At 45.2% G+C, this 12451-nt stretch overlaps 1 protein-coding gene across 2 annotated transcripts in view; it reads right to left on the reverse strand.

Moving 5' to 3' along the window:
* Positions 1 to 2679: 2679 nt before the first annotated feature.
* rhbdl3 (rhomboid, veinlet-like 3 (Drosophila)) overlaps positions 2680 to 12451 on the reverse strand; it is a 110382-nt gene continuing 100610 nt past the window's right edge. For both annotated transcript variants that reach the window (XM_056280688.1, XM_056280687.1), the window contains 3 exons: positions 7247 to 7347; positions 4732 to 4792; positions 2680 to 3573 (listed from right to left, as the gene is read on the reverse strand). In XM_056280688.1, coding sequence (XP_056136663.1) covers positions 3302 to 3573; positions 4732 to 4792; positions 7247 to 7347 — 434 coding nt within the window. In that variant the 3' untranslated portion in view covers positions 2680 to 3301. The remainder of the gene's footprint in view (positions 3574 to 4731; positions 4793 to 7246; positions 7348 to 12451) is intronic.

A 12451-nucleotide genomic window follows, 5' to 3' on the forward strand; every position in this document is an offset into this window, starting at 1 on the left:
ACGGCTTAAGGTTCCCCTCTCTGAACGAGTTATGACCAGTTCTTGTATGCTCACATATTTCACAGAAACCAGCTTATTTTAGGGTCTGCTCTTTGTGCTCTACACCAGGTCATCAAGCTCTGTTTAAACATTTAGTTTGACATTTTTTCTGGTTACAATACTGCAAAACCTGCTTGGTCCAAGCACTGCTATTTATACAAGGTGAGGTACTCTTTGGTTAACAGTTGAAGATGCTGTGTGTGGGTGGGTGTTAGTGTATGTGTGTTTGGATATGGCCACAATGAGTTTTTTGAGAAGGAAAAATAGGATTCTTTCACTATTTGTGTGTGTGTGTGTGTGTGTGTGTGTGTGTGTACGCACACACACACACACACACACACACACACACACACACACACACACACACACACAAAGGCCATTGTCTGTTAGGCCCTTGTCCCCCAGTTTTTGTTGGTGAAAAGGACCCTTGTACACAAACACTTTCCATTTCAGAGTTTGCTGAATAGCTTGTTCAGCTGAAAACTAAAAAAAAAAAAACGGAAAAAAATCTGCCTGGTATAGCATATTGTAAAATGGTAAAATGTTAGTGGGGCTGTTGTCTGAAAAACAATGGGCACTCAGCTGCACTATGGAAATAGGAATTTTAATAAGACAGTGATTACACAGGTCAGAATGTGAAAAAGAGAAATCATCTCCCGTTTCTTAATAAATTCTTTAATATACCCCAGTATGTACATATCAAAATCTACAAAATATGCACAATGTTAAAATAATGTCAGTGATTTCATTCCTCTCAGTTTTGTAACGTAGCCCTTATATACAATCTCAGATCATCCTGGACCAAAGTTATTTTTTTAAATAGAACACACAGAAGATAACTCACAAATCACAATGCAGACCAAGTTAACACCTTACAGAACATACCAATATCACCAAGTTAAAAAAAATCAACAGTAACTGTATGTTAAAATAATTATCTATAATTCATTACGTTATAATATTTTTGTGTACGAAGCAATTACCGATGTAACATGAGGTTAAGGTACAGTACAGTTTGAGACTCCATATCCAGGGTTGGGGTCAATCTGTCCCAATTCAGTTGATTTACAGAAACTACTTAAATTATGACTGGAACTAACTGAAGAGCACTGATTTAAAAAATATTATCATTGGGTATAAGTACATTTCATAGTGAAGCACTTTCCTCCATTTACTCGTGAATTGAAAATGAAATGGCCCCACCCCTGATGCACTTGAGGTCAGCTATGTGCTTTTTTATGTTTGGTAATGACACGAAGAAAATAAATCTGTTGAAAATGGCCTAGCTGTCACCACTTGCAAATCTTCATTAGCCTTAATACTTGTTTGTCCCTCTCTTTACTTAATGTCAAATAAGGGAACCACAGTGTCTCTTTTTACCATTGTCAAAACCAGAGAGGCACAACAAAATGACAATCTGATATTTTAATGTTATCTTTAAGAGGTGATTTACCAACCTCGGGTTCTCCCAAATATTTCAGTAGGAGACCCCATCGCCATTTCTCTCTGCCAATTATAGCAATAAAAATCAATTAATAATCTCAACCAATACAGAAAGAGTTTCCATTTTGCTAACAATTTTTTAACACTTGTAAAGCTGTTTCCTACTGTCACATGCTAGCCTGTGGCAAACATTTGGCAACAGTCATGAAAAGAAGAGTGGCACATCTATTTCTGCTTCATCTCTACACACAATGGTACAATTGCCATACATGACACACAAACAGGCAAAACAAATTTGAGGTTTCACTTGGCATACGCATTGCTGAATATTAACCCTGATCTTCCTTCACAATCAAAACACATTTAGGTAAATTGATAAATGAAGACTTGTGGAGGGCCGGCAGCCATAACAACATGTACCCTGGCTCTGCCAAATGACGGAAGCTAAGCAGGTATGGATTTGGCTAGTACTTGGATGGGAGATCCCCGGGAAAACTTGAGTTGCTGCTGAAAGTGGTGTTGGTGAGCCGGTAGGGGGCAGTCTTCCCTCTGGTCCTAATAAAAAACAACAACAAAAATCCCAGTGCAGTGACGGGGGACACTGCGCTGTACGAGATGCCGTTCTTCAGATGAGACATTAAACCAGGTCCTGACTCACTGTGGTCATTAAAGATCCCATGGCACTTATCACAAAGAGTAGGGGGTTCCCCGGTGTCCTGGCAAAATTCCCAACCTGGCTCTCTCCATCTGGCCACCTAATCATCTAACTGTTAAATTGGCTCAATGATTCCTCCCTCTCCACCTCAAGCTGACGTGTGGTGAGCGTTCCGGTGCAAAATGACTGCCATGCATCACCCAGGTGGGTGCTACTCAATAGTGGTGGTTGACATTAGTTACCCCTTCAATGTGAAGCGCTTTGGATATCAAGATAAAGCGCTACATAAATGTAATCCATTATTAATTATTATTATTAGGTTATTTCTGTTTACCAAAAACTAAGTGACACAAACACAAGTTTAGCCTTATTGTGATATATATATATATATATATATATATATATATATATATATATATATATATATATATATATATATATATATATATATATGTGTGTGTGTATCCCCGCATCTTGTACCTCGCAAAAGTAGCTGGGACTGGAGACAGAATACCATCAAACTATCCTGATTCTCTGTATGATCCTATGATTAATTTACTGAAAATGAAGCAAGAGCTTTCTAAGACAAATTTCAAAATGTTCTGCTGTAGGATTGCTCATCTTAACAGTTTCCACTACTGAAGCCTAAAAGAAGGCTGGTTGTGCAGACAGACTTTCATCAGGCTGACTTCTCAGTGAATAGGCACCATTGGGTTGAACGAAAAGGCATCGGAGCTTGATGCCATTTAATACGTGACCCCTCATTAGCCGACAATACTTTGTCAGGTAAAATCCAAATTGCCAAACATACCACAGACAAACACCAGTCAGAGATGAGAGAGTGGGAGCGGAAAGGGTTAATTTGGGTGTAGTGGGATGGTTTGGACAGTTAAGACTCAATGTTTAGCAAAAAAAAAAATGAGGGAATGGGTGGAAAGAAAGGTCTGTAAGTGTGTCTGATACTCCTGTTTCAGAGGCCTTGGCTTGGTTGGGGATTGGTGGTCAGATGACTCTGATGACCTTACGATGGGAATTGAGGAAAGTTCCAGACAGTGCGGGGATTAAGGTTACTTATCTATCCAAGAAACAGGACAAATACACACAGAGAAAGAGTGAAAGGGGGAGGGGGGGATTACAGTGTCTCCTCCTCCTCCAAGAAAGTTTTCATGGTGGTGGAGGTAGTCGAACGTCCAGCAGACTGTAGGCGAATATGTTCCAGAAGACAGCACAGAGCACAAAGAGGGTATAGACAAAGAAGAAGATCCAAAACAGGGTCTGCTCCTGGAGTCGCTGCTCGTAGTTTTGTAGGACCACCACGCCAAGAGTCAGCCCCACTGCTACCCCACCGAGATGGGCCACAAAGCTGGGGTTGGGGCATGGCGGAAATGCCGGAGGGTAGAATCGCAGCCACACTGCCCGACCAAACTCAACACTCACTGTTTAGGGAGAGAGACAGAGAAAGAGGAAGAAAGAGAGAAAGAAAGAATGAAAGTAAAGGAAATGTTAGCATGTAGCTAGCTTCTGCTGACAACTAAAACCAGTCAAGTCCTTACTTGAGATCAATACTAAAATGTGCCAGGATCTTGTTATCTATATTGGGATGTTTCTCCCAAGGCAACAATAAAACACATTCAATCTTACCATTAGTCAGTTGTGCAACCAAGACATACCCTGAGCTGTTTGCTGACTTGAACTGAACTTAACCAGAATCTCTATCAATGATGTTTCTCATCAAGGCAAGGACAAGGAGGACAAGGATTACTATAATTACTTGCAGTGACAGTTTTGTGTTGAGGTTTTTCTATTCTTGAGCCCCTATTCATATTCAGCTCACAATCCTCTTCTCAAAGCCACAACTCTCCCTTAAAAACTGGGTCAAGAGCAAACAAGTCATCACTCGAGGTTGAGGTACACAAGTCTCAAGTCAATGACCCTCTGGCCACAATTCCTGAGTGATTTCATCATCACAATAAAGGTAAAAATAGATGGATTCCAAATGGACAATAATGTGCTAATTTCATTATACCGTTGTATCTGTTCTGAAACTGCTTTAAAAGGTTTAAAGACATTTCACATACGTATAAGTTACAATACAAGGTAATTCATAAGTTAGATTCAAAGGTTTCAGAGAACTGCCCCTTTGTCAAGGACTTTAAGGTAGATGGTTTGATGACTCGGATGAAACGTTCCTCTCTGCAAATACCGTCTTCCATTTCAAGAATTTCTTTATGTCTAAAAACATATTCCTGGCATATGAAACTAACCCAAAGAACAAACTGACAACATTTCTACAGAATCTTTTTTTCCTCCAGCATTTTCTGCTTTATTTTAACCGTGACAGTAGAGAGAGACAGGAAATGCAGGGGAAAGAGAGAGAGGATGACATGCAGCAAAGGGCACAGGCCGGATTCAAACCCAAGCCACTGCAGTAAGGACTCAGCCTTATGCGATATGAGCTCTACCAGGTGAGCCACTGGGGCGCCCCTGCAGGATCATTTTTTTAGTCAAAGCAAAACTAAAACATTTGAGCTCAATCGGGGTCTCACATGTATCTTTTTTTTTCCTTTGAAAAAGGAAGGTTTGGACAAACTTACTGCAAACCAAAGCCATGGCCATCCGGAACAACTTAAACTGACACTTCATACCCGACCAGTTCTGAGAAGAGAAAAATGTGAATAATGTCAACACATACATCTGCATATTGACAGATAGACAGACAGACAGACAGACAGACAGACAGATAGACAGATAGACAGATAGATAGATAGATAGATAGATAGATAGATAGATAGATAGATAGATAGATAGATAGATAGATAGATAGATAGATAGATAGATAAGATAGAAGGAAGAGGGAGAAAAAAGAAGTAACGTGAGCTGGGTGGGGAGCTCATGAGAGGTCACTGAAAAGAAAGTGTGTGAGAAGAGTGAAACTATCTTAGATACACAGCCATGCAAGCGCACACTCACGTGTACACACACAAACACACAGATGAAACAACAAAGAAAATGTGGCCATCCTTCTCAATTCATGTCTGCTGTGAATGCCCTGGAGCCTTGATGTGATGCACTCTGACCCCCTCTCTCTTCTTGCTGTGGTAGCTAATCTGATTTCAGCTTTGGAAGAGGAAGGCAGACCCTCACTAGCTGACCCCAAGAATGTCGTTAAAGGTCCAGAGGAAATATTTGATGAAGGACACACTTCCACCGCATAGAACAGAGCTCTTCTTTTGTCCTTTTGTCTGCCTGTTTGAAACATGTGTGTGTGTGTGTGTGTGTGTGTGTGTGCATTTGTGTGTGTGTGTGTGTGTGAGTATTCACATGGTGTGTGGGTATATTTGGGCAGGGAAGGTGTTATTTGGAAAGTTAAAAAAAAAATGTCACAGTGGAACGTATGAAATCTGAAGATGAATCCAGCACTGACTGGGCCCCTGAACAGATTGTTTTGATGGCCTCTGCTGTGGCCATGCTCTGATGCGATTGTTATCCACACACACACACACACACACACACACACGTATATATACTGGCAAAAATGCACATCCACGCATGCCAGCACAATCACATACAGACGGGCGACAAATTAAAGGAAAAAGCTGAATGCTTGACCCCTACAGTGAAGGGGTCCGGGGGCTCTGTTATGCTGTGGGGGACGTTTTCCTGGCGTGGTTTTGGTCCCCTTGTCCCCATAGAGGGAAGGGTCACTGCAAATCAATACAAAGCCATCCTGAGTGATCACCTTTACCCTATGATGAGACATTTCTATCCTGATGGGAGTGGTCTCTTCCAGGATGACAATGCCCCCGTCCACAGGGCACGAGAGGGGTCACTGAACGGTTTGATGAGGATGAACATGATGTAAATCATATGCTGTGGCCTTCACAGTCACCACATCTCAACCTAACTGAACGCCTCTGGGAGGTTTTGGTTGACGTGTCAGACAGCGCTCTCTGCCACATCATAAAAAAACACCAAATGAGGGAATATCTTTGGAAGGAATGGTGTCCACCCCTCCAGTGGAGTTCAGAGACTTGTACAATCTATGGCAAGGAGCATATTATTATTGTGTATTATATGCTACTGTGTTTTGTGTACAACAAGCTGCTCCACAAACAAATTGAGTGATAAAGTTGTTTGTAATGTATGAAAGTGAAAACTGAAATAGTGAAAGCCACTTTATTTGATGATGGCCTGGCAGCCTGTCCAGGGTGTCTCCCCGCCTGCCGCCCGGTGACTGCTGGGATAGGCTCCAGCATCCCCACGACCCTGAGAGCAGGATAAGTGGTTCAGCTGCAGCACCCAGGGACCAACTCCAGTTCTTCTTTCCATTGCCTTGCTCAGGGGCACAGACAGGAGTAGTAACCCTAACATGCATGTCTTTTTGATGGTGGGAGGAAACCGGAGTACCCGGAGGAAACCCACGCAGACATGGGGAGAACATGCCAACTCCACATAGAAAGGACCTGGGACGGCCTGGGGTTCAAACCCAGGACCCTCTTGCTGTGAGGCAACAGTGCTAACCAGTGGGCTTGGGCGTGGTGGCGCAGTGGTTAGCACGGTCGCCTCACAGCAAGAAGGTCCTGGGTTCGAGCCCTGAGGTAGTCCAACTTTGGGGGTCGTCCCGGGTCGTCCTCTGTGTGGAGTTTGCATGTTCTCCCCGTGTATATGTGGGTTTCCTCCGGGTGCTCCAGTTTCCTCCCACAGTTCAAAGACATGTAGGTCAGGTGAATTGGCTGCACTAAATTGTCCCTAGGTGTGAAGGTGTGTGTGTGTGTGTGTGTGTGTGTGTGTGTGTGTGTGTGGGCCCTGTGATGGACTGGTGGCCTGTACAGGGTGTCTCCCCGCCTGCCGCCCAATGACTGCTGGGAAAGGCTCCAGCATCCCCGCGACCCCAGTTGGGATAAGTGGCTTGGATAATGGATGGATGGATGGATGAAGCTGGCTCGTGGTGGCCCAAAACCTTACGAAGACACTTTATGTTGATTGGTCCTTTCATTTGTCACCCGTCTGCATATACTATAAATGCATGTGGACATAACAACTCATCCGTAAACACACTTACATTAACCCCCCCCACACACACACACACACAGAGTCCTGGGGACTTACCATTACAACGTTAGCCAGGTGTGCCGAGACCAGGGCGTAGACCCCTCCAGATGAGCCTACCACTGGAGCAGTCACATCAGTGACTGACACTGCAAGCGATCCTGCACCCGAGAGCAACACAAAGGTCAAAGGTCAGCGACCACAGTAATGTTTATCAGGATTTAAACAAAATCACCAGAACAAGTTGGCTCGTTTCATAAAGTTTCATAAAATGCACAGAGATTGTAACGCTCAGGAGGCTTTATCGACAAGAAATCTTCAGTTTTTCTCTCTACCTTTAGTGTGTTACTAAGCTTTTACTTGGATTAGATGTCAGAATACCAGTAAACATTTATTTCCTTTGAGCCACAACTATCCATTTTTTATTTATTTGTTTGTTTGGATTACCCCCCCTCTTTTTCTCCCAATTGTATCCGGCCAATCACCCCACTCTTCCGAGCCATCCTGGTCTCTGCTCCACCCCCTCTGCCGACCCGGGGAGGGCAGCAGACTAACACATGCCTCCTCCGATACATGTGGAGTCACCAGCCGTGTCTTTTCACCTGACAGTGAGGAGTTTCCCCAGGGGGACATAGCGCGTGGGAGGATCACGCTATTCCTCCCCAGTTCCCCCCTCCCACCGAACAGGTGCCCCGACTGACCAGAGGAGGCGCTAGTGCAGTGACCAGGACACATACCCACATCCGGCTTCCCACCCGCAGACAAGGACAATTGTATCTGAAGGGACACCTGACCGAGCCAGAGGAACACGGGGATTCGAACCGGCGATCCCCGTGTTGGTAGGCAACGGAATAGACCGCTACATTACCCGGACACCGCTATCCGTTTTACTTTTGAAAACTAAACTCATTTTCTATGAGGAAAATACTGGTCGCAAGTGGGACAAAGGGAATAATTCCCACTGTTTGTGTACAAGCTGCCATTTGTGCAGTGAAAACATCCCTCTTTGTATGGCAAAGAGATGTCTTTGCAACTAGCTTTCCTTTTGTTTATATTGTAAACACGGAGCTCGGTATGAAAAGAGGCTAACTGGTGTGGTACCAACACACGCTGTGTTTTTATGTAAAACAATTCAACTGACACAAAGTTTGTTGTTGCAAAATGGGGAATTATTCTTTCAGTGCCCTGGTACCAATTCAGCCTTCACACAAAAGATCCAATCAGACGCTGAAAGGAGTGAACATGAGAACACTCAGAGACGGCCAGTGAGCACTGACTGGAAGAAGGCACAGCGCTCAGTGTGTGTGTGTGTGTGTGTGTGTGTGTGTGTGTGTGTGTGTGTGTGTGTGTGAAAGAGAGGGGGAGGGATACAGGAATTGATTTCGAGAATTCCATTGGCTGAGTAAATTTCCTCAAAAAGAGATTTACCAATGCTCTTTCGCATTTTCTCTTGTCTATCTTTCCTTGTACACCCCACCCTGAAACGCCCCCACCCAATCCCACCACCCTTTCTTTTTTTTGGGGGGGGGGTTCCCCCTTTTTCTCCGCAGTTGAATTTGGCCAATTACCCCACTCTTCCGAGCCATCCCGGTTGCTGCTCCACCCTCTGTTGATCCGGGGAGGGCTGCAGACTACCACACCTCCTCCGATACATGTGGAGTCGCCAGCCGCTTCGGTTCACCGGACAGTGAGGAGTTTCGCCAGGGGGACGTAGCGCATGGGAGGATCATGTTATCCCCCGCCCCCAGTTCCCACTCCCTCCTTCCCGAACAGGCGCCCCGACCGACCAGAGGAGGCGCTAGTGCAGCGACCAGGACACATACCCACATCCGGTTTCCCACGCGCAGACATGGCCAATTGTGTCTGTAGGGACGCCCGACCAAGCCGGAGGTAACACCCCCGGGGATTTGAACCGGCAATCCCCGTGTTGGTAGGCAACGGAATAGCTACCTGGATGTCCCTCACCTCCCTTTGTTATGCTCCGTGGCAGTGACCTGTGTAAATGATTGATGCTGAGTATATAGGACTCAGCTGCCTAAGCTGCACAGAGGAACACATGGGACTGATGATAAACCGTCTCCCTCCTCTTGCTCTCCCTCCTCTCGGTCTCCCTCCTCCCGTGCGTGATATCATATGTGCTGTGCATATACTACTGTATAACGCCGGCAGACAGAGAGGGCTCTGGAGAACAGATAACTGGATCACTATAAGGTGTGATGATAGGATAATCATGACGCTATTTATGGACTGCACAGCATGGGGACGAGAGGAAGCACTCATACACACATTAATGCACAAGCACAGCATTACACACAGAGGATATACATGTAAACGTGCACAACACGTGAACAAACCTACAGAAAAACACACACACACACACACACACACACAAAACTTAACAACTCAAAATATAGTCCCATGGTGCCCTTATCTTTACAATGGCCTGGTTCTGTCAGTAAGTTTGATTTAGAAGTTGGACTTTTAAGCTCTTCTACTATGACATTGTTTCACTGTAAGGGAAGGAAACGGAAATGGGGTGAGCAAATGTTGATAAAACGAGAAATCGAGGTGGGAGCAAGAGAAATGTTAATGTGCAGGGCGAGACAATGGTGCACTACTGTATATATACACAGAGACTGGGGGAGCAAACTGCCCAAGGCTTCAGATGATCCCCAAAAACCCAGCAGGGGGATTAAAACACACAAAAATCCCAATGTCATCAAAACAACCAGAATGATCAAGTAAAATATATCAATATATTATCTGAAATTATCTTAGCAGCAGCTAGCAGTAGCACTGCACAACTAAGCTGTTTAAAATGCCAGAGCCATTTTATGCTCAGCTGCAGTGAGATGAAGTGAAATGAAAGACACAAGATGTTACAACCCCCACAAAAAGAGTGAGATCGATAAGAAAACATCATGGGCGAAAATAATTCCTCCCACCTTGATGCCACTGCTCTGAAATCTGAGGCCCAGTGGCATCTGGCTGCAGCCCTGTGGACCAATCGTGTACTGTTGACAGTTGTTATGGGCTTGTTTAGTTACGTCTCATAAAGGAGTGATGTTTAGGGGCGACCGGGGTGGCGTAGCGGTCTATTTCGTTGCCTGCCAACACGGGGCTCGCCGTTTCGAGTCCCCGTGTTACCTCCGGCTTGGTCGGGCGTCCCTGCAGACAAAATCCGCCATGTCTGCGGGTGGAAAGCCAGATGTGGGTATGTGTCCTGGTTGCTGCACTAGCGCCTCCTCTGGTCAGTTGGGGCGCCTGTTCGGGGGGGGGGCGGGGAACGGGGGGGGGGGGGATAGCGTGATCCTCCCACATGCTACGTCCCCCTGGTGAAACTCCCCACTGTCCGGTGAAAAGAAGCGGCTGGCGACTCCACATGTATCGGAGGAGGCTTGTGGTAGTCTGCAGCCCTCCCTGGGTTGCCAGAGGGGGTGGAGTGGAGTGGGGTAATTGTCCATGTGCAACTGGAGAGAAAAAAAGGGGGAGAAATCCACAAAAAAAACTAAAACTAAAACTGAAGTTTAGCCATACCCCCTGAAGGGGTGCAGATTTGGTGCCCCCTCTAAAGAGGTTAAGGTAAGGAGAAGGATCAGGTGCAGACATCAAGGGCGGAACTTCTTGGAAGTAAATAAGTAAGAAAATAGGTAAATAAATACATAAATAAACGGAAAGAAAAAATAAATCCTCAGTTTTGTTTCTGATTTTGACCTGTCTTTCCAGGAGCTGCAGCCGTTGCAAGCAAGACTGCCAGCCAGCTGCAGCCCTGCATCCCCCCCCCCCCCCAAGCACCAAGATAGCTTGTCACCCGCCCTGCCCAGTCATCTGGTATCAGCCTGACCCTCTGCCCCCCCCCCACCACCAAGAGTTATACGAACAAACCTTTGACAGAGTTTTTTTTTTCCTGAACACTTACAAAGTTATAACAATGTAAAGCCAGTATGAACACAGTAGATTTCTACCGACTGTATTCATGCCTGTGGAAAGGTGTGTGTGTGTGTGTGTGTGTGTGTGTGTGTGTGTGTGTGTGTGTGTGTGTGAGTGTGTGTGTTGGGCTGAGTGTGCATGCAGGGAAGACAGATGGAGAGAGAGGGAAGAGAGGGCTGTTGCTCTTTGATGTGTTTCTAGCAAGGCAGACGTTGATGAAGGCAGATATTCACGCGTCCTCCCTCGCAATGAAATTCAGAACAGGCGGACATACCTCAGAGCTCAGGGTGGGGGGGGGGGCTTACTGTTTGAAGGCATCTCTGAGGCTTGGCAAAGACATACACCAATGCATTACCAGCATCGGTTAAGTGTAAGCAAGTTAAACAAAAACAACCGTGATTTCAGCTTTAGCTTTATGATCTTCGGGATTGAAGGTTTTAGTGCCCACACTTAAAGCCCTTTACTTGGAGGGGAGATCAGAGTTGAAGTTAAACCTTGAGGGGGGGTCTCTGCACTTAGCACCAAACAGAAGATTTCCTCAGGATGAGTTGATGCAATAACAGTGTCTGACTCACAAAGTTATTTACCGCTGACTGCACAGTAATCTAGGAAGGTAATTATTTCACTTCAGGGGGAACTCACATAGGTGCACACAAACGCACATATGCGTGCAAACACGCTCTCTATCTCCACCCCCACACACATAGCGACTTCCTCTCTCTCTGCCTCACACACTCACAGTTTCGTGCCCCTTTTGAAGAACTCTACGAAGGTCTGTGAAGTTCTTCCTCACTATTAGAATACACATACGGATACACAAACGCAGGGATATACTGCATTACACACACACACACACACACACACACACACACACACACACACACACACACACACACACACACACACACACACACACACACACACACACACACCTAGTTTGGATCAACTCTATCTCAGAAGTTCCTGTGTTGAGGAGAGTGCATCTTGGCAGGTGACCTAGATCCCTGTAATTTACTTGGTTTAATGATATCATATTAGCATTGCGGTTAAGCACACACACAGAAACATAAACAATGTCTCACATTTAGTCTGTCTGCACGCACAAATGCCTATACTAAGATGCAAATCCACACACACACACTTATAGAAACAATCTTTACAAAATAATATATGGCACTTTTATCCTTGTGTAGCCTGCTGCTAAAAATCCCAATGGATGTCAGTATATTTTAGTTTCGAAATTGGTGCCTCATTTATCTCAGTTGTGTGTCTAGAAGGAAAAGAACACCAGACACCGGGGAAATGCGAGGATGCATCAGCACTTATCACAGGATC

This window comes from Lampris incognitus, chromosome 5 (assembly GCF_029633865.1).
Source record: "Lampris incognitus isolate fLamInc1 chromosome 5, fLamInc1.hap2, whole genome shotgun sequence".
NCBI lineage: Eukaryota > Metazoa > Chordata > Actinopteri > Lampriformes > Lampridae > Lampris > Lampris incognitus.